Here is a 26,831-nt window from a genome sequence, read left to right on the forward strand (position 1 = left end):
GGACAGAAGCGCTGGCTGGAGTAAACCTGCTGGTGGTGACCTGGGCTAAGGAAAGTCAAGGGCAAGGGCCAGGGGTAGGGTATGGAGGTATTCCTCTGTGGGCAGGCACATCCGCATAAAGGGCTCGGTGGGACAGGCATTGCAAAAAGCACACTCACACACAGGGAGTGGCTACTAGCTAAAGCAGGCACAGCATCCGACCCTCTCAGCCATGGCCCTGACTGGCCAGCCTCACACAGCACAGCCTGAGGGGCCCCAGCTCCGGGGACGACACCGTGGCTTCCAGCATGATTAGATTACGGCAGTATTTCATCTCCCCGCTCTCCATCTAGCAGTTTCTGTGGGTTTTATTATATAGTTAAATATCACCGGGACCTTTTTAATATTCTCCTTTTTATTAAACAACTAATATATTAGTATTCAGGCTAATGTCTGGCAGGAGTCTCCAGCTCTATTGAGCTATCTATCTACTTACCCTCGTTCCAGTTTTCCAAGGACGTAGGATAAAGTCCCCCTTTTTCTAAATGGGATACCTTTTTGCTGAAATAAAGCAGGTGAAGCAGATTAGAATTTCTAGATTAAAAATTTGCCGTGCCGTTGTTCTCTTAAAAATGAGGGAAATGGGGAACACCGGAATTGTGTAAATGGCATGATGTAGGAGTAGTACATGTGAAAAGTAGTAATGAGCAACTAAACTTGAAGAAGCACCTACTTTGTGCAAGTCAATCTGATGTCTTATCTCAGTTAACCTTCACAACTACTCTGTGAGATGAATACAGCTATTATTCTTAATTTACATGGGGTGGAAGAGTTAAGCTCTTCAGAGGTAACCTAGGATTTAAATCTAGATCCTTCCAACCCCGGAGCCCAAATGTTTAACCCTGAACACAGTATTTAGATTTATATCTGCATTTGAATTTCAGCTGTGTGACTTCAGGCAGCTTACTTGACCTCTCTGAGTCTACAAATGGAAGTTCATTATCCCTACCATAATTTCTGTGATGCCTAAGTTAAATAAAACATAGGCAAATGCCCAGTATTATAATAGTACTGTAACTGGTACATCGTACTTCAAACTATTACCCAAATTTCTAAGTAATTGAGAAAATCAATAGAGTTTTTGTGTTTGAAGCTTCTTGGGCAATCAGTCATCTCCGCTCACCACTTTAGTGGAAAGACCCCAGACAAACCCGATCTCCAACCTTCTGATTCAGTGATGCTGGAATCTGCTGGAGAGAAGCTGGACTGAGGACCTTGCCCTTACTGTGTGGTCTTGAACTAAAGAAACAGCCAACCCTTCGTGGGTTCTATGTTGAACACTGTGCTGCTAATTAGTGCCTCACTAGCCTCACCAGGGAGGTGAGTACTGTTCATCGCTCCTATTATGGGTGAAAATCCTGAGGCTTGCCAGGATTTGTCCAAGGTCACACAGTTCCCAGATCCATCTCTGCCAGATGCCAAAGCTGGTGAATATCTCCTAAGGCCACCTGCAGATCCTGCCAACAGATTATATGGAATAGCAATAGCTACCTGACCAAGGAGACGTGTCTGGAGAAGTGTGCTGACAGCCCAGGGAGCACCATGGATGATGTGGCCACCAGCAGGAACCCGGCAGATTCCTCTGGCCCAAGTGGCCCCAGAAGGCAGGGTTTTGATGGCCCCTCCAGCGATCTTTTCAGCTACAAAGAATACTGCGCTGCCAGGTGGCCACCGGACCTTGCCATGCATCCTTACCACGCTGGTACTTTGATGCCAAGAACAAGTCCTGCGACCGATTTATCTATGGTGGGTGCTGGGGCAATAGAAACAACTACCTCTCCCAGGAGGCTTGCATGAGCCGCTGCCTTGGCCAGTGGTCCCACCCGGCCCTGCCCTGCAGCACCGTCAAGGTCATGGATAAGGTGTTACTGGTGATGCTCATCATCATGACGCTTTTCGTGCAGCTCTACCTGGTCATGATGTGGTACGTGAAGCAGAAGTTTGACCTCCAGGGACGATGAGAACCCCCTCTTGATGAAGAGAACATGAAGAAGGGGTGGGCAGACAGCTACAGAAAGCCCCGATGCTGTTTAAAATAGATGGATTTGTGTTGTGATCATTAGGGTTTCGCTCTGTTTATTACTTCAGAAGTTAAGAAGGCTGCTTCATGCCACCACCACCACCAACCCCCCCCCCCCACCACCACCACCACCACCACCACCCCAGGCAGGTTCACTTTGGAAACCCTTCCCAACAAGGCTCTGGTTCGCGTTGGGATGGCCGGGCCCCAGACCAGAGTCAGTGCTCCTTAGATTTCTCTCCTCCAGGTACAGTATTCTTTGGTTATGGTGAAACTTTTCCCCTTCTTTCCTATCACAAAAGTGATGCTTAAATATTATAGTTTTCTTCGTTTTGTACATAAACAGGAACAAAAGTTTTTATTATGTGTTTTTTTAGTTAAAATTATGAAAGGAAGAGAGGAAAGTGTAGAAGTTTGATGAAAAGGGTGTCCCCTTTTAAAATGAAAAAAGAACAAAAACAATGAATGCACCCACCCCACCCTGTCTTGCCAACAGGGACATGCATGTTACTCCATGACCCTGATTCAAAGTCTGTCCCTGGAAGGTTTAAAGGCTGCATTATCCTGCGTCCTGGGTAGATAGTGTGGCCTCTATATTTCTTCTCCTTAGTAACTGTATGACCCCAAAGGAGAGCAGCAATTAAAAACTCCTTTCCAATCGGAGCCTTTACTATGTGCAGATTTCTGGCTGACATAGAGAAGGCTCTTTGCTCATTCCTCTTAGACTTAAGAGGATTTGAGTTGGGAGGAAAGGTGGGGAAGGAAAGTCTGAAGGAAAATCTGGAGACTAGTGAAATATGAACCTTTTAATTAGGACAAACAAAGAGGTGTCTGGTTGGATTCTTCCAGTCTATGAAGCAGAAGACACTTCATGATGAGACATAGTCAGAGAGACTCAGCATTTTATTTGGTCAACAGCTGGCTCAATTCAGTTCAACAAATGTTTATTAAGAGTCAGTATTAGCCCCACCCTGGGAGAATTGTAGTAGATAGGTAAGTGGGCATAGTCCTTGCCTTCTAGAAGCTTCCAATCTGGTAAGGAAAACTGACCCTAAATTAGGTTGGTTTAATACCGAATTAAAAAATGGTAAAATAACATATTATAATATAACAAAAATCATATTATTGTTAAGCCCTTCCCACATGCCTTTGCTCACTTGAGTCTCAGGTGAACCTAACAGGTACCTATTCCTTTTGTTTCCATTTACAAGTGAGGACACTGAGGCAAGACCGCACAGCCTGCAAGTGGCAGAGCTGATGTGAACACAGGTGATTCCAGATCGGGGTGTGGCTTCTTTCTCCTGCGTTTCGTCCAGGAGCAAGACTGCTGTGTGGCCACCCCTCACATTGTAGGTTACAGGTGTGGACTTGGGCAGAGCCGTGGCCAGCCTGGAAGATAACAGGATGGGTGTTGATGCACTATTTTCAGAGACAAGGGGTTGAGGTTTGGAGGGTGTTGGGATCACCCCCAAGGTTTTACCTCTAGTAAGTGGCAGGGCCGAGGCTTGGAACTGGTGCCTCTGAGCATCATGCTTATTCTAGGTTCGTGGGGCCTCCACTTTGCTGCTCTGGGCTACCGTGGGACTACGAAGTAGGGCCATTTAGTAGAGCCAGGGCTAGAGAAAAGGTCTGGGCAAGCACTGCGGGGAAGAGGCAACGTGCTCCTCAAACCAGGGGATTTCCCGAGAGGTCTCCATAACCTGCCCTCTCAGAGGCTGCAGCTCTCATTGCACCTCCATTCATTCCTCTCATCACTGCAAAGACCCTGTGAGCTGCTCCATTCATTCCTCTCATCACTGCAAAAGACCCTGTGAGCTGCTCCATTCATTCCTCTCATCACTGCAAAGACCCTGTGAGCTGCTCCATTCATTCCTCTCATCACTGCGAAAGACCCTATGCCAGACAGATTCAGCTGAACCTGGGTTTTCCATCTTCACTCACTTGCTCAACAGATACTTACTGAGCACTCACTATATGTCAGGCACTCTTCTAAGAGCTGAACGTGGAGTGCTGTACAAGACCCGTGTTTGCATGAGGTTTCCATTTGGTGCAGTGTCTGCTGCCTATGTGTCCTTGCTTATGTAACTCTCAGATGGGTCTCAGTTCTCCCATCTGTGAAATGGGGACAGTGGTAACTGTCTCATAGAATTGGGGTATGAGGTGAGGCTGAAGTGAGATAATGGGTGTAATGTGCTTAACAGAAACCTGGTCCATTGCATGTGATCAAGAAATCTTAGTCTGGCCGAAACCGGTTTGGCTCGGTGGATGGAGCATCGGCCTGTGAACTGGAGGGTTCCGGGTTCGATTCTGGTCAAGAGCATGTGCCTTGGTTGCGGGTGCATCCCCAGTGGGGGGGGGGGGGGGCGCGGGAGGCAGCTGATTGATGTTTCTCTCTCATCGATGTTTCTAGCTTTCTATTCCTCTCTCTTCCTCTCTGTAAAAACTCAATGAAAATATTTTAAAAAGAAAGAAGAGAGAGAGAGAGAGAGAGAGAGAGAGAGAGAGAGAGAGAGAGAGAGAGAGAGAGAGAGAGAGAGAGAGAGAAAGAAAGAAAGAAAGAAAGAAAGAAAGAAAGAAAGAAAGAAAGAAAGAAAGAAAGAAAGAAAGAAAGAAAGAAAGAAAGAAAGAAAGAAAGAAAGAAATCTTAGTCTGGCCCGGCTGGTGTGGCTCAGTAGTTGAGCATCAGCCTATGAACCAGGAGGTCATGGTTTGATTCTTGGTCAGGGCGCATGCCTGGGTTGCAGGCTCAATCCCCAGTATGAGGCAGCAGAAGGCAGTCAATCAATGATTCTCTCTCATCATTGATGTCTCTCTCTCTCTCTCTCTCTCTCTCTCTCTCTCTCTCTCTCCTCTCCCTCTCCCTCTCCCTCTCCCTCTCCCTCTCCCTCTCCCTCTCCCTCTCCCTCTCCCTCTCCCTCTCCCTCTCCCTCTCTCCTTTCCCTTCCTCTCTGAAATCAATAAAAATATATTTTAAAAAACCTTAGTCTGTTTCCCACCTGCCTACCATCCTATGTAATAAATGTGACCAGACCTACCCTTGCCACTTGGGTCCTTGAGAGATGGTGATTGTACTTGTTTGAGGCTTTGTAACCTTGATGGATTATTCCAAGTCCATTTGACCACCGTGGGTTAAAGCAATGAACTGGTTCTCTGTGTTCCTCTATTTTATGTACATTATAACTGTGTATATGGAACCATAAAACTCAAGGCAGATTTATACATACACTGCACTGCATATTTTCGTAGAAATGTTTTGCCAGGCACCTGTAATGCATTGATATATGTGAGCAGTTTCCTAAAGTTTATTTCTCATCGATCTCTCTTAAATTGCATATGAAGTGACATTTTTATGGTTTAACTTTTGTTTTCATGACACAGCCCCAATTTGCATCTCTGCTGTAACACTCAGGTTTCCTCACTCACACGCGTGTTTTCCTGTCACTGAAGCATGTCTCAGGCCCACAGTTCTCCAGACCCCAGCTTGGCATCTCTCCTGGAGAAGCCAATGCATTTGTGACCGTCTTGTAGAAATGGACTTGAATTATTCAGAACCCACAGCCAACTTGCTTACAAGGTTTCAGTGCAGAGAAACAGAGACTGGTTCGTTCTTGGTGTGGTCTGAGCCCTGGGCATGAAAGCGGCTGTGAGATCTCACTGCTCCCATCCCAGGTGGTTTTCTTTGCCTGGGATCGACTTGGCCTTTCTGACCTGCACCTCCAGCAAGTTCCAAAACAAAGTGGGAAGGAAAGAAATAATTCACAGAGTATCTCCTCTGATACTCCGTGGGAAGGAAAGAAATACTCCGCAGACACACTGTGGATCTGCAGGTTCGGCGCTATTAGCCTTATTCAGGGTGGTAGTTTCAGAAAGATCAAGCAAATTGACCAAGGTTGCAAAGATAATAAGTGGTGGAGCCAAGTTGAAAGCTCAGATCTGCCCACTTCAAAGCCTGGTCCTTCCATTGCACTAAGTCAAGCATCCAGGGCAAACAAGGGGAGTCCAGATGGGCAGAGTATAAGTTCATCATCTTCATCTTCCTTATGGGAATTCATCAATCTGAACGGTGATTTCACAATCATTTATTGAGTGTGTCTTAACACATTGCGGACCAATCATGAGAATTTACAAAATATCATACCTTAAAAAGATATTAGCTTGTAAGAACATATAATAAATAACTTCAAAATGCAATGGGTATTTAATTTTAAGGCACCTTCAACATTTATGTAAAATGTTTTTTGCACTGGCCACTGGGTAAAGCTAGCAATAAAACTACTGGTCCGCAGTATTAAGGTGCAGGCACTGTCCTAGGCGCTGCGTTTGACGTAGCTGTTGCAATTTTGGAATTCCTAAAGGAATTCTCATTACCTCCTCCTGGTAGGCCACTGCAAACGAGTGTTTGGGAGAAATAGTGACCTACATAGAAGTGACTCTTCCTGAACTTCCTGTTGTAGCTTGTACATATCGTGTACTCAATTAAGACTGAGCAGGTCCACTGTGGGATGAATGAATGGATGGATGCATTTGCAATACCCCTAAGGAATATATAGGGCACCTGTCTGTATGTCATTGTTCTCCACAGGCCAGTGCTGGGTCTCATCACTGTTTCTGCAGAGGCGGTCACAGCACCTGGCCCAGATCGGAGCTGGCTGAGTGAATGAGTGCAGGCATGGAAGGAGAGCTACCATCAGGCACACTTAGAAACAATCAGCACAGCATCACAGAGTCAGGACCAGGGTGAGAAAGTGAAGTGCTAGTCTCAGGTGCAAAATTTAAGGGGACAGCAGAAAACTGGGAAATAAGATATATTTTAATGCAATATTTGAAGAAAATCAAGACGGGATCCCGCAGGGCAGAGAGGAGGGTAAGGCATAAGGTGCATCATCCAGGTGAAAGGCCAGATCCTGTCTTTGTTTAAAATGTTTCCTTTTGTCTTCCTGGATTCTTTGGTCATTCATTTGACTTCTTAAAAACATTGCTTGAAAGTGTTGTGTGTCTTGATCACTGAGATTTGGATGCCCCTTAAGTTTTGTGACCAAGATAAATAAATGCCTCCCTCACCTCCCCCAAGCCCTGGCCCCATAGAACCAACAGCAGTGACTAAGATTCTCTGCTGTCATCTTCTATAGGGAGTAACTCACAGACAGCCCACAAAAGCATCTCTTCAGGAAGGTGGTGTTAGGACCACTGTTTACAGACAGGGTGGCTGAGACTGGAGGAAGCAACCCTATCTTCCTAATGTCACAAGGGAATCATGGGTGTGACCGGGACACAGGGGCCCCAGACTGGCTGTCTCCAGCCAAGCCACCTCATGAGTGTACCCTGGTGTCCTTCCCAAGCACTCTAGTCACTGACTCCCAAGGTCCCAGCCCTTATAAGAAACACTTACGGTATTTTATGTACCACCAAGATGACAGCAACTGGAAGGTACTAACAATTGAAGACACATACCAACTTCAGAGATTTTATAAGGGGAGAAGGGAGGTGGGGGTGGTGCCTCTTAAAATGGGATCAAAATGCATGATGATCATAACCCCAGCGGCCATGACATTGCAAACAGGTTGGAGAGACTCCATGTGAGGCTGTACCACCATAATAGACATAAAAGGACTGTAGTGTTCTGTGTGTCTCTGAATATTCAGTCGTCCATTCACCGCCCTCAGCTCATTGAAAGCTGTGCCACTCCCGCCACCAGGCAAAAGTGCAACTCAAGGAAAGACAGAGGGTCCCTACGAAGCCTCCTGCTTCATTTGCACTCTGCAGAGATTTCCCCAAGAGAGAAAAGATGGCAGCAGCCATTGTCTGCTTCTCGCATTCTTACATGGGTTAAGGATTTTCTCTACTCACACAATTATCTGGAGCCCCAGATGACAGAGGGAAGGGCTGGTCCAGTCCAGCTGATGTGAGACTCCGAAACTCTCCTTTTCTTAGCAGCTGACATTTAAAGTAAACCTGTGATGGGCTGCCCAGATTCCCTTGAGAATGCGCAGAGCCTGGTAAAAACAGTCCCAGGTGTGTTACATAACACTGAATGGCCCATACCACCGCACCATCAACTCGTCTGCCTCCCCTCATCTCCGCCTCCCACCCCCTGGCAATTAGGAGCACACTTAACGTACTGCATTCCAAACTATTACATTAAAATTTATTTCAGCTTAAAAACATCTGAGTCTGCCTACCCCTGATTGCCTTGTTTTTAACATATCTACCAAGCACAGATACAAGTCAGACTTGGGTTGTCATAGCAAGTTCGCCGGCATTAGAACTGTATAATTTTCTTAAAAGGCTGGAAATTCTGCTCTGTTTTATCATAATTCTGAATCATTTATTGCTGATGGTCAGGACAGGTGAGGGATTACTATGGAGAGGTATAGTCTGGAGACAGATTGTTAGGGTTTGAATCCAGCTCTGCCTCTTCTTGTGCCTCGGTTTCTTTGTTTATAAAATGGGGAAAATAACAGTACCTGCCTCTTTAAGTTGTTATGATGGTTTAATGAGTGATATTTGTAAAGCACTTAGAACATTGCGCCACAGCTGGCATACAAGATTAGCTGGCATTTCCCACCGCAGACAGCCCCCGGGGCAGGATCTTCACACACAGGTGTTCATGGAGCCTGTTCATTCACCCTGGGGGCATGAACCAAGTACAGAGCCCTAAATGAGCGTGGATTTGCCTCTCGTCCTCTGTCCCTTCTCCTCCTCCTTCAACATTGAACAGCTGCCATCATCACCTTGAAGGTGGTTCTTATACAAGTTCCATGGCAAAGAAACCTGCTGGCAAACAGATCCTAGAAAAAAACAAATAAACAAACATCTAGCAAGTTCACCTCATCTCCTCTTGGTTTCTATTGGGCATTATACGTATTTCCATTATTGTAATGATCTTATCATGGGTTTGTCTACCTGATGGACAATGATGGGTCCTTACCTTAGTCTTCTTTCCCTGCCCAGGACCTCATATCCTGAGCCCGGTGCCTACCTCAGTGCACTGCAGGTCCTGCATAAAGCTGTTAAATCAGGCAGTGACCGGTGTCACACTCTGGAGGTAGTTTTTTTCTGTCTGCTCAGTTCTCGGGGACTTCCTCCCTCCTTGGTCTGCTACTTGCCAAAGCTGCTGGAGCAGCAGAGCTGCCTTCATTGGTCTTGCCGAGGAATCGGGGAAAACAGAGACAGGCACCCTCTGAACATCCTCTGAATCTTCCTCGATAGAATGCCAGTATTGGAATCTGCACCCAAGGGCATTTTCCAAGGAGACAGGACAAGCTTTGGATCATTTTTTAGATATATAAGGTAACAAAACTAATAAATCTCATTTATGAAAATGGCAACCACCCTTTATGTAGAGTCTTACATCCCAGAGATGATAGAGCTTTGTGAATGAGAGAGTTCCATGGAAGAAAACAAGCTCATGTTTGAATCTACCAGAAATAACTGGTGGATAAGTAGTGAAAATGAAGTAATGGAGAATTTTAATAGCCTTGGGAGAAGAAATTTCTGTTCAGCTCTAAGTGTGTTTCAGTTGCTGTTGGATCTTCAGGAATTTTGGAGGTGGGGAAATCAGATATGAGGGAACAAAGGTATTTGTTGGTTGCTGCTGCATAAAAAAATCATGCCAGCCAAGCCAGCATGGCTCAGTGGTTGAGCGTTGACCTATGAACCAGAAGGTCACAGTTCAATTCCAGGTCAAGGCACATGCACAGATTGCAACTCGATCCCCAGTAGAGAGCATGCAGGAGGCAGCCCATCAATGACTCTCATCATTGGTGTTTTTTATCTATCTCCCACTTCCTTCCTCTCTCTGAAATCAAATAAAAACATTTTAAAATGATAATAATAATAAATCATGCCAAGATTCAAAAGCTTAAAACAATGAATATTTATTATCACACAATTTCTATGGGTCAGAAATTTGGAAGCAGCTTTGTTGGGGTCCAGGTTCAGGGTTTCTCCGGTAGATGAAGTCAGGATGTGGGCCAGAGCTATAGTCATGCAAAGGCTTGACTGGGGTTGGAAGGTCAAGATGACTCACTCCCATGGCCATTGGCAGGAGGCCTCAGTTGTCACCATGGGGGCCTTCCAATAGGCTGTTGCATATCTTCAACATGGCAGCTAACTTCCCCTATAGTGAGAGATCCAAGCGAGAATGAGCCAAGAGGAAGCTGTAGAACCTTATATAACATAGTCTTTAAAGTCATTCCAATCTGGTCTTCTAGAGCTGCCGTACCACAAATCGGGTGCCTAAAACTATAAGTATTCTCTCATACTTCTGGAGGTGAGAAGGTCAAAGTCAAGGTGACATCCGGGCCTGAAGACTCTTAAGGACTCCTTCCTTGCCTCTTCCCAGCTTCTGGTAGTAGCTGCCAGCAACCGTTGGCATGCCTTATTTTACAGATGCACCACTCCAGGCTCTGCCTCCATCTGAACACAGCTATCTTCCCTGTTTTCTTAGAAGGACACCAGTCATTGCATTAGGACCCACCCTATTCCACAATGACCTTATCTTAACTAATTGCATCTGCAAACTACCCATTTCCAAATAAGGTCAGGTTCTGAGGTTCTGGGTAGACATGAATTTTCTTTTTGGAGGAAGATATATTTTACCCAGGACACCCATTATCACTTCTGTTTTATTCTACTTGTTAGAAGGGAGTCCATGATCCACCCACACTCAAGAAGAGATGAATTAGACTCTGTCTTTTGAAGAGAGGAGCAGTCAAAAATATGTGGACATATTTTAACACCATCACAAGGACAAAGTTTTGCTTTCATACCATATGCTTTCTGCTGGGCACTTCCAGTCTCATATGAGATCATGTGGTCCAGTGAAAAGAGAACATTTACAGACATTTTGTCTTATTTAACACCAGAGATACCTGGAAAGGGCCATTTCCATGAATTCACTTAAAGTGAGGACCAAATTTAAAATATTTTGGCTTAGAGTTTATTATGAAAATAAGTGAGGTTTACTTAAATATGAAAAATATAGGTTTTAAATATGACTGCACTAATTCTTAAAATGAAGAATGAATTGTCTTTCCCTCCCCCCCCCTCGTTTAATTTTTCCAACAAAATCACATGATTTCAGAGCATACTTTACATTAAGTTGGACTTTTTCAACATAATAATGGAGAGCCTTATTTTTCCCAAATTCAAGGATTTTTATCAATATTCCATGAAACTTTTGGTATGCATGGCATTCTCTTCTGTAATGCCTAAGCCGAAATCCATAAGGATTTCTTCATCCTCAAATACTGTCTAGTTATGTTTCTGCCACATTATCACTTACTAATAAGTGATTATCACTTACAAATCAATTCTGCATTTGATTCAGTAGTTTTTCAACAGCTGCTTTTTTTTAACTTCGTAAAATCTTTGATTTTTTTGGAAAATTTGAAAACTTATTTTATAATCAACTTACAAAGTATATTTATAAGACTGCATTTTACAAGAATCCACTAGAGATTTGCAATTATATTGATGAAGATGCTAGCATTAAGTGGGGACTGATTTTGAATGGGGACTGATTTTTCTAAGTGATCAATTCAGTAATGAGTATGTTGGTACAGTTGGGAATTAATTTCTTTCTAAAACCTAGCAACTCTGTTGAGACTCCAGTCATGAAAAGCCAGATAATAAGGACTTTCTGACTTTTTCATTTTTCTACAATCATACCCCCATCCTGCTAAAGATGCTATTGAGATCTTTTCGTCTTTTTTAAAGCAACACTGTAAAAAATTAAATAACATTGGTAGAATCACTTCCATATATTGTTGTGGGGAGAGGATGATATATACAGCTAGAGAATGTTTCTAGGCCTGAGTTGCATCAGGAACTTTTTTATTGAAGATGGACCCTCATGTCTCAGATAAGGAGGTCAAAGGATAGTGCCTTGGCTCCTAAGAGACTTCATATGGGAAGAAAGTAAACTAGTGTTGCATGATTCTCATTTAACCTTCCCTGGAGCAGAAATCTGGAATTTGTCCTTTAAAAGTCCCTTCCAAAAAAAAGGGACATCTGTAATAGTCCCAACAATAAAGATTGAAATAAAAACAAAAGCAACACAATAAGTTGGCACTTCACACCCATTAGGATGACTACTATCCAAAAAAATGGAGAATAATAAGTTGGAAAAACAGGGAAAAATTGAAACCCTCCTGCATTGTTGGTGGGAATATAAAATGATGCAGCCACTATAGGAAAGTTTGGTGGGTTCTCATAAAAATTAAACATAAAATTACCATATGATTCAGTCCTAGGTATATACCTAAATAATTGGAAACAGGTGCTCAAACAAAAACCTATAAGCAGTATCTATAGTCAACAATAATGTATTGTACACTTAGAATGTGTTAAAAGGGTAGATCTCATGTCAAGTGTCCTTATCGTCCTATCTAATAAAAGAGTAACATGCAAATTGACCATCACTCCATCACACAAGATGGCTGCCCCCATGTGGACACAAGATGGCTGTCACAAGATGGGCAGCAGGGGAGGGCAGTTGTGAGCAATCAGGCCAGCAGGGAAGAGCAGTTGGGAGGGACCAGGCCTGCAAGGGAGGGAAGTTAGGGGTGACCAGGTCAGCAGAGGAGAGCAGCTGGGGGTGACCAGGCCTGCATAGGAAGGCCCTTGGGGGTGACCAGGTTTGCAGGTGAGGCTAGTTAGGGATGACCAGGCCTGAAAGGGAGGGCAGTTAGGGGCAACAAGGCCTGCAAGAGAGGGAAGTTGGGGGGACCAGTCCTACAGAGGAGGGCAGTTGGGGGGACCAGGCCTGCAGGGGAGAGCAGTTGGGGGCGACCAGGCCAGCAGGGAAGGGATGGCAGGAGAGCAGTTAGGTGTTGATCAGGCTGACAGAAGAGTGGTTAGGGGGTGATCAGGCTGGCAGGCAAAGACAATTAGGGATAATCAGGCAGGCTGACAGGCAGGCAGGCAAGAGTTGGAAGCCAGCAGTCCTAGATTATGAGAAGGATGTCTACAGAAGGCCTACTCTTGCACAAATTTCCTGCATCAAGCCTCTAGTATAAAAGTCCCTTCCAGATGAAGTCTTGAACCAGTGTTGAAGGCAATTTGAGTGATTAAGTAAGAGTCTTGTCTTGTTTTGCAAATGCAATAGGTTAGTCAAAGGCTATGTGGTTAGAGAGTTATCCGTTAGAGAAGTTTTCTGAGCCCAGTGTTAGGGGCCCACACACATCATAGCCTGTCCACCTCTCTTTAAGTGAATGACTCCTTCCCATAGCAACTCACTCCACTCCCAATCTATCCACTAGGAATGTGCTAAAGACTCAGAGTTTACCCAGTGCCTTCAGGGAACAGACTGCTGCTACAGATATCTCCATGGTTCCTTTCTCCTTCAGTTCATTTTATACCTTCACTTGTCTCTGGGTGAATGTGGCTGCCCATCTCAGTATTTGCATCAGCCCCAGCTTCAGTGCAAAAGCAATGGGTACTCAGCAGTGGATACAGTCATAGTAACTTACTCTTTGTATGTAAGCTGAGTGTAAGCATTCCTCTGGCTTAATCTCTGGAGATAACCTATTTGCACCTCCTACTCGGCTCATTTTTCTGCAACAGAAATGCATTTTTGTTTGTCTCTCATAGGTTTGTGTATAAAATTAGAAGACAGGATTTTGGGTTATAGGGTTCCACGTACTGTTATTCTTCTCAGACTGAATACTTAAATTTTAATTACTTATTGATTTATTGATGTAACTTTAACTAAAAACAAAAATGGTTTCAGATGCATGAAAAATAAGTGATTAGCCCTCTTTGTAAGTGCATATGTGAGAGTTTCATGCCGATAGTGCCGTATCTTTTACAGGGGTGTGTTTCCAACAAGTAAATCTAGGATCCTCAAAACCACACATCGTGCAGACCTCAGTGACTGTCATCTCTGACACTGCACACACTCCGAGAGTAGCACAGAGTTATGTGGCAGGGCTCAGTCACGCAGTCATGTCTAATGACTACACGGAGATGTTTTGATATTTCTGCAACTGATAGCCCATGGGCAGCCAGCTCTTGAAATCTCCAGATTTTCTTTATCACCGTGTCACTCTGGCCGTAACCAAAGATTCTTGCCCAGAAACAGTCCTCTTCTGAGCCTGGTCCTACTGTACACGTCATAGCATGCTTTGTGTTCATTTTGGTTCTTTCTCTTTTAAAATAATAATTAAAAAAAATCTTATAGTCAGGGAGTGGCGGTATCAGGCTTTGTTGACTGTTCCCATAAAATCTGCTCTCTACCTCATCGATGATGCAGTACTGAATTTATTCACATAGCCTCTCTCGGGAACATGGGAATGTGACCACTCGAGACGAGGGGGGTCGGGAGGGAGAGTGTGAGTCCCAAGGAGTGTAAGATTGCCATGGTCATCTCCCATGCCTTAAAGGTGACTGGCTTAGAGACAGGCACATGGCCCTATTCAGGCCAGTGAGATGAGAAGTTATTAGGGCACAGAAGGCAAATGTTCCCTTGCTACTAAACAGGGGAAGTCCCTGCTCTTTTCCCAGTCACGGGCATGCCTGCCTGTGATGTCTGGAACTGCTGATGAAGCAAAACCCGCAAAGGAAGGCAGGGCGACAGTGAAGTGGGGTCAGAGCCCTGCTGTACCCTGCTTGGAGCCTTGCCTCCCTATGGACAGTCTGCACCATGAGATAATAAATCTCCTTACATTTACGCTGTTCGAGGCCAGGTTTTCTGCTACTTGCTGCCAAAGTGTTTTGACATAGTAGCCAAAATAATAAATCAGCCCATGCTGTGTCCTTTGCTTGGAGGGAGCTTCTGCCCTTATTTACCTGGCGATTTTCAAGACTAACCAAAGTGCCCACTCTCCACAGTGGAAGGAACCACGGCCTCATCCAATTCCCCACGAAACCTTGTACGCAGATCCAGCTCGTTGGCCTCTTTCCTGGGGCTTCTTTGTGGCTGTGTGTTCTCACACTCGGATTAGAAGTTCCCCTCCAGAAGAGCCAGATCTGCCCCAGAAGCAGTACCAGTTCAGTAAAATGTTTACCAGCAAAGAAGGTGCATTCTTGTGCACATTGGTGGCTTAGAAAATATGCAGCCAGATGTAGTGACAATAAAGGTCGCATGGGTATGTGTGGAGACCATGAAGCCTGAAAGGGGGCCATGAAATACAACTGGGGGTACATACAGGGGTAGGCAAAGGCAAGTTTCCTAGTTGTTTGTATGAAAAATGACCTGCAGGTGGGTTGTTTGTTAAATTACCAGCCACCATTACCTAGAAGTAAAAAGATGAAAGAAGAAGAAAAAGAAAGATAAGACAAATAATACCAACAAATTATACAATCATAATAATAAAAGGTCAAGAGGCATCATGATCAAAATGACCAAACAACCAGTCACCATGAGCGGACCCCCACCACAATCGGGAGTGTGGCCAGCCTTCAAACTGCCAGTGGACCCCTAGCCCAGGCTGGCCCAGCACTCAAGAGGGGACCCCACCACGATCGGAGGCGTGGCCGGCCTTCAAACCACTGGCACCTCAAGCCCAGCATCTACAGGAATTGCTGCAAGTTTACTTCTCCGTGGAAGAATCTTTCATTCCCAATATAAATTACCAATTTCATTAAATGAAACTTCAATTTCTAGACTCAATATAAAGAGTGAAGTTGCTGAAACCATTGAAAATGCCTAAGTTCTCATTATTGATGAATGCACCGTGGCATCCAGTCATGCTATAAATGCCATAGACAGATCACTAAGAGAAATTATGAATTTGAATGCTGCATTAGGTGGGAAAGTTCTCCTTCTTGGAGGGGATTTTCAACAATATCTCAGTGTTGTGCCACATGCTATGCGATCAGCCATAGTACAAATGAGTTTAAAGTACTGTAGTGTTTGGGGATGTTTCAGACAGTTGTCTCTTAAAACAAATATGAGATCAGAGGATTCTGCTTATAGTGAATAGTTACTAAAACTTGGAGATGGTAAACTTGATAGCAATTTTCATTTAGGATAGTCAGTTATATATTGGACATGGTCAGTTATATATTGCTTTCTCTTGAGTTCAAAGTTCATGAGATGGCATAGCAGCAGCTGCTGTGAGGGCCGGGCCAAGGCTCAGCAGTGGCCAGCAGTGGCAGCAGCAGTGGTGTGATGGGGGTGTTGCCTCCCACAAAGAGAGGCCAGACTGGCTTAAGATATCCCCTGAGGGCTCCCAGACTGTGAAAGGGGACAGGCTGGGCTGCTGGATACCCCCCTCCCCCAGTGCATGAATTTTCATCCACTGGGCCTCTAGTCTATATATATGTGTGTGTAATATGCAAAGTGTCCTCTCAGGAGTTCGACTAGGAGACTGGGAGTTTAATTGCTTGCTATGGCATGTGCTGACCACTAGGAGGTGGTGGCAGTGGAATGAGGGAAGGAGGAGGCAGGGAGGCGGGGAACCTGATTAGTCCCGATCGCTGGCTAGGCCTAGGGACCCCACCCGTTCATGAGTTTCGTGCACCAGGCCTCTAGTAATATTATAAGAATAGACTCTGGGTTTCTCATACTCACAACTGCAAACCTACCTTTGCCCACACAGATAAGTGTCATGGCGGGCAAATATACAATAAATGACACATGACTGAAGACTTGGTTCTGGGGTGGGAGGGTGAAGCTACAGGAAAAGGAGAGGGAGGACCCAAGAGAGCATGTCCTTCCTGAGGGCAGGCAGAGGGGTCTCTGTGTTATATAAGAATCTGGTCCTCTCCGGGCGAGCAGGAGCCTGGCTGCTGAGAGAGAAGGCCATTATCATCTGTCTCTACTGCTCTCACTGAGTCCTTCAAATATTACTTCAGCTCTACTTCCGAGCAGCCACATGGGTCTCATGAAGTGGTCCCAGCTCCGTTTTGTGTTCTGTTTCTTGACATAAAGTGCGAGTTCATTCTCCCCAAGGTCTGCCTCTGCTGCTGCTTTGGTTTCGGTGTTGATCTGTGTTGTTTAAGGAATCTGGAGTAATCGCCATACATTTTGCACTGTGGTTGTTCTGATGTCTTGCCTTCCAGCTCAAAAAACCTCCTGCCTTGTCCCGGGTGTAGTCAGTTCTTGTTGACGATGCCTTTGTGATGTCTTTCCCATTTGCACTTTCCTCTGTACTTGTATGATCGCCAGGAACTCCGACACAACAGGGCCCAAACTAATGTCATCCCCTGTCTTCAGGTGCAGAATTACTCTCCAACGTCAAAAACATGGGAAAGAGCTCTAATTTATTTCTCCCTTTATCTGTCATTTACTAGCTCATTATTTTTATTACTGTAGCCACAAGGAACTGTTTTATTTATATTTATGTAAGTATACACATAAATATAGAGATAGATAGATAGATAGATAGATAGATATTTGGTTCACAGTTCAAGTTGGGATAGAAATGCCCAAATAATGTGATCACAAGAGTTGTATCCTGCCTTTTGGTCCATATCAGCTACCCAGTTAGTGTCAAATCCCTCATTTTGCCCAGAAAGGCAAGAGACGTGTAAGAGCATGAGCTTTAGAATAAAGAGGACTATATGCTGTTTAAAATAGATGGATTTGTGTTGTGATCATTAGGGCTTTTGCTCTGTTACTTCAGAAGCTAAGAGAAGGCTGCTTCCTGCCCCCCCCCCCCCCCCCCCCGCCCCAGGCAGGTTCACTTTGGGTGGGGGTGCCGGCGGCGGGGGAGGGGGGGGGCGCGGGAGGGTGAAAGCCTGCCTTAGCCCTTGCTGTGTGGTCTTGAACTAAAGAAACAGTCAAGCTTTGTGGGTTCTATGTTGAACACTGTGCTGCTAATTGGTGCCTTACCAGCCTCACTAGGGAGGTGGGTACTATTGTTCGCCCCTATTACGGGTGAAAATCCTGAGGTTTGACAAGACTTACCCACGGTCACACAGTTAAGTAATAGAGCCCAGATACATCTCTGCCAGATGCCAAAGTTGGTGGATATCTCCTAAGGTCCCAAGGTTGTATCTGTACAAGGATCCAGTGCTTATTTTTGGGGGTCCGAGTAAGGAATAAGTTATCCAGTAGAGGCCAGTCCTCTCCCACCCCTTCTGACCAGAACACGTCATCTAAATGTTAAGGACCCCACTGCTCACCAACTGTTCATGTTGCTATTTCCCAGTATTGATTTGCATGTGGATTCCTCTACCAGAGTTGAGTTGTATTTGTATACTTTTTTTTTTTTTTTTTTTTTTTTTTTTTAGTTTTCTGAGTTTCAGTCTTCCTTTGCATTTTAGTTTCCTAATAATGGGCCAGCCTCTTCCTACCAAGCTTCTAGGCTCCTCCAGGACCCTGTCCTTCCTTTCATCCCTAGTCATCAGCTAGTGCTTTGTCCAGAGTGGGGACTGGCCTAGTAGTTGCTGGGCCATTCCATGCTTTTCTTTCACTTCACTGACATGTCTCCTTGCCTCTTCTGTGAGGTAGAGCCTTTTGACCACAGAGCTCTGTGCGTGGTCGGAAAGCACTGGGAACATGGAAAGCCTGTGGCTTGTTGCTTCTTTTAAGTCCATCCTGAGCCCAGCGCCCATGCTCTGTGCGCCCCGCCCCTCTCCCTCCCCCTTCTCCCCCCTCCCCCCCTCCCCCCCCCCCCCCCGCGGGTAACCGCCACCTGTGCTGTAGCTCCTCCCAGGCGGCCATTGGCTCCACCCCCACCCAGCACTGATTGGGACCTGCGGCTCCATTCTGCACCTTGGAGAGTCCCTGAGTGTCCCTGGGGGCAAACGGACAACACCGGAGGGGCTTGCAGAGACTTGGAAGCGAGTATCCATCCGTACCTGAACTTGAGACCCGGTGGAGCCCATCATGGCGCTGCTGGCCCTGCTGGCATCGCTGCTCCTCTTTGGGGTCAGGGCGGCCAATGAAGAACGTAACATCCCCGACTTTTGCCGAGTTCCAAAGGTGGTGGGGAGATGCCTGGCCTCCCTCCACAGGTGGTGGTACAATGCCACCTGCCGGGCCTGCCAGCAGTTCGTGTATGGAGGCTGCAGTAGGAACGGCAATAACTACCTGACCCAGGAGAAGTGTCTGGAGAAGTGTGCTGACAGCCCAGGGAGCACCATGGATGATGTGGCCACCAGCAGGAACCCGGCAGATTCCTCTGGCCCAAGTGGCCCCAGAAGGCAGGGTTTTGATGGCCCCTCCAGCGATCTTTTCAGCTACGAAGAATACTGCGCTGCCAGGGTGGCCACCGGGCCTTGCCATGCATCCTTACCACGCTGGTACTTTGATGCCAAGAACAAGTCCTGTGAACCGTTTATCTATAGTGGGTGCCGGGGCAATAGAAACAACTACCTCTCCCAGGAGGCTTGCATGAGCCGCTGCCTTGGCCAGTGGTCCCACCTGGCCCCGCCCCACAGCATCACCAAGGACCTGGCGGAGCTGTTGCAGGTGATCCTCCTCCTCCTGGTGTGTTATGGGCTGCTCTACCTGGTCGTGATGGGGTGGGTGGAGTTTGACCTCACCTTCTGCAGCTCCAAGGACGATGAGAACCGCCTCTTGGCGAAGAAAACCTGGAAAAGGGGTGGGCAGACGGCTGCAGAAAGCCCCTATGCTGTTTAAAATAGATGGATTTGTGTTGTGATCATTAGGGCTTTCGCTCTGTTTGTTACTTCAGAGGTTAAGAAGGCTGCTTCCTGGTCCCCACACCACCCCCAGGCAGGTTCGCTTTGGAAACCCTCCCCAAGAAGGGCTCTGGTTCACGCTGGGATGGCCGGGCCCCAGACCAGAGTCAGTGCCCCTGAGATCTCTCCCCTCCAGGTAGTTTTCTTTGGTTATGGTGAAACTGTTCACCTTTCCTATCACAAAAGTGATGCTTGAATAGTTTCTTAGTTTTGTACATAAGCAGGAACAAAATGTTTTTTGGTGTGTGTTTTTTTTTTTTTAGTTAGAATTCTGAAAGGAAGAGAGTAAAGTGTAGGTGTTTAATGAAAAGGGTGTCCCCTTTTAAAATGAAAAAAAAAAAAGGAACAGAAACAATGAATGCATAATTAACCAAAGACTGTGAATCCCTGATTTCATATCATACATTGTGTCTTCCTCCAAAAAACCTTTTTTGCGTGCCTGCTTTTGTGCCAGGCGCTGTGTTGGGTATCAAAGTTCCAAATGTTAATTAAAAAAAGAGCTCTGCCTTTAGAAAGCACACAATTTGGTAGGATTAAAAAAAAATTCAAGACATGAAAACAAGATAACTTTCTTATTCATAGAGGTCAATAAAAAATACAGTGGTGATGGATGGGCAAAGGGATCCTGTCTTTGGTGGGGAAAGTGGAGGAGGGGACAGGCTGGGGCAGGGCCACAGAGCTCATCCATAGACTGGCTGGAGCAGAATTGTGTGTTTTCCAACATCTTCTATCTGAGAAGTACAGGGTGTGTCTGTAGAAATGTTTTCTATCTAAAGATAGGGGGTGACTTGCTCTGTTACGGAATGTTTCACTGAATTTCTCTGAAAGTTTTGATAATGCATCAAGTCATTCCAGAAAGTAATTGTCAGTATTTAAAGAAAATAAGAAACAAGACTTTTTCACTCTGAGCAATAAAGGCATTCAGCTTCACCCAGCGATTAAGCAGCCACATCCCCTGTCACTGAGTTAGTGCACAAGCAGCTTGGTGGCAGTCCTCAGGAGTTCTGAAGCGACAGCATTACTAGCAGCCATATTTCCATGGGGGTTTGGAGGCAAGTGGGAGTTGATTTAGGAGGTACTGGTTTTACCAAGATCTTTCCTACAAATGAATAAATCAGCCAGTGCATCAAGAATGTGTATCCAAATGGCCTAGAGTACAATTGAGATGCAGGCAAAACAATTTAGTGAGAAAATGCCCAGATTCAGATCCCAGAAGCCCTGATTCTAGCCTTTCATTAACTTAGAAGACTTGGAGGTTTATCAACTGTCTCTCTGGGGCTTAGAATTTTAAAGTCTGTGAACAAATATTTGTAAAATGAATGAATGGATGGATGGATGGATGGATGGATGTAAGATGAAGATGGTAATACCGGCAGCACCTATTTCATACACATTTTAAGCACAGTGATTCATTATACTTTGATAAGATGCTTCAAGAAACTTGCATTTCGATTTTTAAATCAGTGGTGGTAAATATCCCTTGAAGGGTTTCAGAGTCTGAGAAAATATAGGTTCTTTAATCATCCAAATTAGTCCTTGACCAGAAGAGAAGAAATAATAACTTGAAGAGCAGGTGTTATATTGCATGTCTGTTATAATAGATAACTAGCTGGCTAGGATCTCCAAAAAAATCTAGCTGCCTCTGGACTAGACTAAAAAAAAATAATAATAATAAAATAAATAAAAATTGGAAGTTGTAAACAACTTGTAACTCTCCCCATTATTTCAGTGTTATTGAAGGACAGGCTTCAATAACACTGAAATAATGACAGTCTAAATCCTGCCTGTTCAAGTAATGGTGTTAGCTAATGCTTTCAGGGCAGCATTCTGTAGTGGACAAAACTTACACATTGGAACAAAGGCCTGACTTATATCAGTTGCATGACCTTAGGCAAAATGTTTTAAAAATCCAAATCACTATCCAGCCCTCGTGGCTCAGTGGTTGAGTATCAGCCTATGAACCAGGAGGTCATGGTTCAATTCCGGTCAAGGGCACATGCACAGGTTGCAAGCTTGATCCCCAGTAGGGAGCATGCAGGAGGCAGCTAACCAATGATTCTCTCATCATGGATGTTTCTGTCTCTCTCTCTCTCTCTCTCCCTTTTCCTTCCTCTCTAAATCAATATAGATATTTCCAGTCAGTGGTGAACTGGATCTAGCCTTTCATACCCAATATTATAGGATGTCATAATAAATAAATGAAATTTTACATATACATAGCATCTGCCCAATGTTTGTGTTCCTGTTCTCTTCCCCAGTTGGCTTTATAGAGAAAGATTCCCACCCACCCACCCCCACCCACCCCATGTCAGGTGCTATGATAATGCTAAAAGAGGACACACATTTTCTAGAAACTTAACTTGCAAGGAAAAGTTTTACTAAGGTCTTCTCACCCTGTTCTACTTTCAGTGATTCTTCCTTGAAGAATTTTCCCAAGGGCTTGGACCTCACACAGCACTAACCTGAATCTTTTCACTGACTTTCTCCCTAAGTGTGTGTGTGTGTGCGTGTGTGTGTGTGTGTGTGTGTGTGTGTGTGTGTGTGTTTGAGAGAGAAAGAGAGAGGGAGAGAGAGAGAGATCTGACTTCAAACCAGTATATTTGTTCCATTCTTTTTTTTAAGAGAGAGAATGGGAGAAGGAGAGAGAAAAACATTGATGTGAGAGGAATATTGTTCAGCTGCCTCCTGCATGCCCCCTACAGGGGATCAAGCTCACAAGCCAGGCATGTGCCCTGACTGGGTATTAAGCTGGCAATCTCTTGTTGCATGGGACAATGCCCAGTCACCTGAGCCACACTAGCCATGGCTATCTTCCATTTCTTAAGACATTACAAATGTGTTCACACAATATTTCACTTCCCACCTCTTCTCCCAGCCTCACATCCCCCTTTCTTCCCTCATTACCCCAGGTATTTACCTCTCTGGGAAAGAACTAAATATATACAATGATAATGAAAACATAAAACAGCTCCTACTTCTCTCTCACACTCAAGTATGTTAACCTTTGGGGAGGATTTCCTGCACTTGTAACTCTCCCTGTCAATCCTCACCCCACAGGTTGTCTCACTGCTTTGTGTCCCCACACTTTTATACCATCCTGCACACGTAATATACTATTACTTTTTGCATGTCCATGCTCCTGATAGAGTGGGAGATCCTTGATCATGTTGTCCACAGGCACTGCGCATAGTGAATGAACTGAATTGATGTATTTTTCTCGAGTGTTTCACTACCTAGTGGGAATGGGTACTATGAGGAGCACCCCCTAGGCTGGTGTGGAAAAGACCTGGGTCATTCAAGTGGCATGTGCCCTGTCCTTGTTCTGCCTCATCTCTGCCCTTCAACCACCTGCCCATGTCTGTCTCCATCCTGTGAGCTCTGACTGCAAAGAAAGAACCCAAGGGACCCGACTTCTTTACAGCATCACTTTTGCCCATGTGCTAGATTCTGGTACCTTTTTCAAAGGGATTATAAGATCTTGGGCAGACAGAAAGACATTTTTCCTTTATGGTATGTTTACCTTGGCAAGCAGGAATGACAGGTGAGAGAAGGAAAGCCAACCTGCAGACTGGAGAAAGGATGCCTTGCTTTTTGGCAATGCCAACAAAGTCTGTAGTGTTCCTGTTTGTTTGCTTCTCACAGTCCCTTTTAAGTCATAACTGAAATATATGTGTTGAAAATCTGCATGATAGTTTTATTGATGGTACCTGGGAATCTAAGTCTCTTATATCTTACTAGAGGCCTGTTGCATGATATTCTTGTAAGAATAGGCCCCTGGCTTCTCTCCCAGCTGCCCAGGAGCTGGCAAGTACCTGCTGTCCCGGGACCCCTGGAGCAGGCACGTCCTCGCTTCCCAGCCACCTGGGAGCAGGCAAGTCCTCACTTCTGTCTGGAGCACCACTCCAGTAGTTCCCTCCACCACTCCCCCCTCATAGCAGGCTTCACACTGCGCTGTTCCTGCATATGCAAATTAAACTCCATCTTTGTTGAGTATTTGCATACTCACTCTGATTGGCTGTGGGTGTATAGTGGAGTGATGGTTAATTTGCATGTTTCTCTTTTATTAGGTAAGATTTTTTTTTTCTTTCTACTTCTCTTTTTCTTCCTCCTTGGGTTTGATCACCATTATTCTCAAAGCATCATGACTTGTTTGTGCTCTTCCTTCCATCCATCTTCTACCCGGCTAATCCTTACACTTGTAGCTCCCGTGTCCCCTCTTACCTTCCTCCCAGCCCTTCTCTGTGCTCTAGTAGCATTCTGTCTTTTACACCCTTATGGCACTTAATGCTAGCACTGCCCATTCAGTTGGCTAAGTGGCCGATTCCCCACCCAACTCCAATGTAGGTATTATATGTTAGATATATTTTTATATAAAATACATAAAATACTTAGAGTGCTGCCTGCAGGCAGTAAAACTCAATAACTATTAGGAATTATTGTTGTGGGTAACCTTCTTCCACTGTTACATTGCCTGGCGCCTAGGAGGTACAAAGTAAATGCTTATTTTATTGAATTGGAAGATAACGACAACAAAAACACCTTCCTCAGGAACCTAATTACATCCTGCCTCGTGTTAGTTTGATTTTAGTGCTGGTCCTGGACTCCTGGTGTGGCAGAGGAGGGAGCCTGAGAGCAGGTTGGAAGGGGCGGGCCACAGTTCCACTTCTGAGGGACCCGAGCTAAACCTTGACTCACAAAACAGATCATCAAAGGGAAGTGGCTTCTCTTCTCAACCATGTAGTTCAAGGCACAGCCTCATCCCAGGTTCAACCTCACCACCTTCTCTTCAGAGAGCCTCTATGACTCCAGCACATGTTACTCTGGGTGATTGTTTTCTCTTCCGGTGGGAGGGGCTTAGACTCCACACAAGTTGGAGCTGACATCATCCCAGGAATAAACACCCCCCTGAGAACCTAATGTCTAGCTGCACAGTGCTTATCTACAACTGTCTTGAGCCACTGTGGCACAAGACCAAATTGTTTTGAGACCTCTTTGCCTATAAAAGGATAGGGTATCAGAGGGGTGGGACCCATTTCCAGAGCAGAACCTCACACCGTGTCCAGCCGATGTGGCCCCTGACAGCACTCTGTGGCAGAGGAGAGAATGGGTGACTAGTCTTGCTAGTAAATTTTTGCTTGTGAATTTTCCCAATAAAGTCTGCTTTTGCATGACAGCCCAATGGCTGCCATTAGCTTCTGTCCCCATCAATGACAGCCTTTAATTTCCTGGAAAACCATAGGAGATGTATTTCCTCAGCCCTTTTTAGCAGTTGAGGAACCTGGAGCTCAACTGATTTAAAGTAACTTGCTCAGAGACTCACAGTAAGCAGAGAAGCAAGGATTCCAGGCCAAGCTTGTATGACACCAAAGCCTTTGGGCCTTGGCTACCGGTCTCGTGTGCAGCTAGTCCTCCCCATGAGGATGGGAGATGGTGTATTGCTACAGGAAAGGATGCTGCTCACAGCTTCTGGCCAGCCCAGGGACATAGATGCTGCTAGTCTCTGAACCTGCACTTGAAAAGGAAGTGACATATCAGTGGCCCAGCTGTATAATGATCATCTGGACAGCAAGCAGGATTCCTTTCTTCTGAATGATCGCTACTGCTCCAGTGGGGCTTTTCAGAAGTATGAACAGAGCATTCAAGGAAGGAGGCAGCTCCAGGAGGAGCATCTGTTCTCTTTCCCTTTTTCCATGAAAACCTGAAAAGGGCTACGTGCAATTTCACGCTATGAAATGGAAGTCTTGGATAATCCCTAAGTCGTTCTCATGCATCTTATGCTGTGTGTCAAAGGGAAAGAATATGCATTGAGAAGATGTGCTCAATCTGAAGCCTGCCTCTGCGCATCTGAGATCAATGTGGAGGCTGATTAAGCTGTGCTCTATAGATTTCCACAGTCAAGTTCATCGAGGCACCCATTTCTCTTCCTCTAATGATGCCGAACCCCAAGCTCTCCTCTGAAGTACTTTAATTTTCACTTGGTCACTGCGAGAAGACAGTGACTTAATGAACTGCAAACAGAAAAAGAAAGTTACATAAATCATCTTTGCATCCTTTTCTGTGGTCTTACTGTGGCTCTGCCTTCATCATTGTGGTGCCTCCAGTGGCTTCTCTTGTGTTCAGCAGTGGAAATTAAATTAGAAACCACATGTTCGGCAATGTAGCACACCAATAAAAACATAAAATGATTAGGGTAAATAACAAAGATAAATTACTGTTAACATGGCCCAATATTATTTTATCTTGTATTACAATAACTTTCTCCCAGCTGATTCTTGTTAGATCTTTTATTTTGTTTTTCTTGTTAGAACATTTAGAAAACGTGTGTGTTTTTTTTCTAAATGTCTGGGGATTGTATATTTAGTCCCAAAAAGTGTACACACACTTTGAACAATTATAACGGCAGTGTTTAGTGAAATACACTTCATTTTCAAAATTGAGCTAAAGTATATGAGTATACACTTTATGTATATACAACTGTTAAAGTGTATATACATTTTGGGGAGAATATACACTGAGTGGCCAGATTATTATGATCTCTGACCAGGAGTTCAACCAGAAGGCAGGCCTGCCAACTACCCACGTTTTCTCTTCCTGGCCAGGCTGACCAGCTGACCAGACCCCACCCATGCACAAATTCATGCACTGGGCCTCAAATATATATATATATATATATATATATATATATATATATATATAGAGAGAGAGAGAGAGAGAGAGAGAGAGAGAGAGAGAGAGAGAGAGATACACACACACACACACACACACACACACTGAGATCATAATAATCTGTCCACTCAGTGTATATACCACTGTCTATCAGGATAGCTTTTTACAAAGTCGACTTCCAGGAAGCAATGACTACCCAGAACTCTTTTTTTTTTTTTTTTTTATTCTCTGGGAGATAGTCCTGCCTTTGAAAATGATAAGATAATGAGTTTGAAGTTTCAACATAGCTCTGTGTCTTAAAAGTAGCATTGAAAATTAAAGTGACGTATTAATTAAAGATTAATCAAAAGTGCTAGACCTCTAGAAAACCCAGTACTTTCTCCTTCATTCTGAATGGCCCGATTTGAAAGAGTATTTCAATTGAACTGGAATTTTAATCAGCTGGTTGAAAGTTGGGAGAACAAAAGAGAGAGGAAGAACAAGAAATAATCCTGAGGGTAAAGGCTCA

General features: G+C 44.8%; 2 protein-coding genes across 3 annotated transcripts in view; both read left to right on the forward strand.

Annotated features, from left to right (window-relative positions):
• CA10 (carbonic anhydrase 10) overlaps positions 1-26,831 on the forward strand; it is a 362,748-nt gene that overhangs the window by 202,695 nt on the left and 133,222 nt on the right. The gene's annotated exons all lie outside the window — the stretch shown is intronic.
• LOC311610478 (kunitz-type protease inhibitor 2-like) lies at positions 18,656-19,620 on the forward strand. The gene has a single exon (XM_084861779.1). It carries the CDS (start codon positions 18,840-18,842, stop codon positions 19,593-19,595), a length of 756 nt encoding a protein of 251 aa, XP_084717905.1. The 5' UTR covers positions 18,656-18,839; the 3' UTR covers positions 19,596-19,620.

Source organism: Pipistrellus hanaki (genome assembly GCF_964339955.1).
Source record: "Pipistrellus hanaki genome assembly, chromosome: 16".
Lineage (NCBI taxonomy): Eukaryota > Metazoa > Chordata > Mammalia > Chiroptera > Vespertilionidae > Pipistrellus > Pipistrellus hanaki.

Coding starts and splice junctions, on each gene's coding strand:
- LOC311610478 (XM_084861779.1), top strand. CDS start 18,840: ATGGCGCTGCTGGCCCTGCTGGCATCGCTGCTCCTCTTTGGGGTCAGG.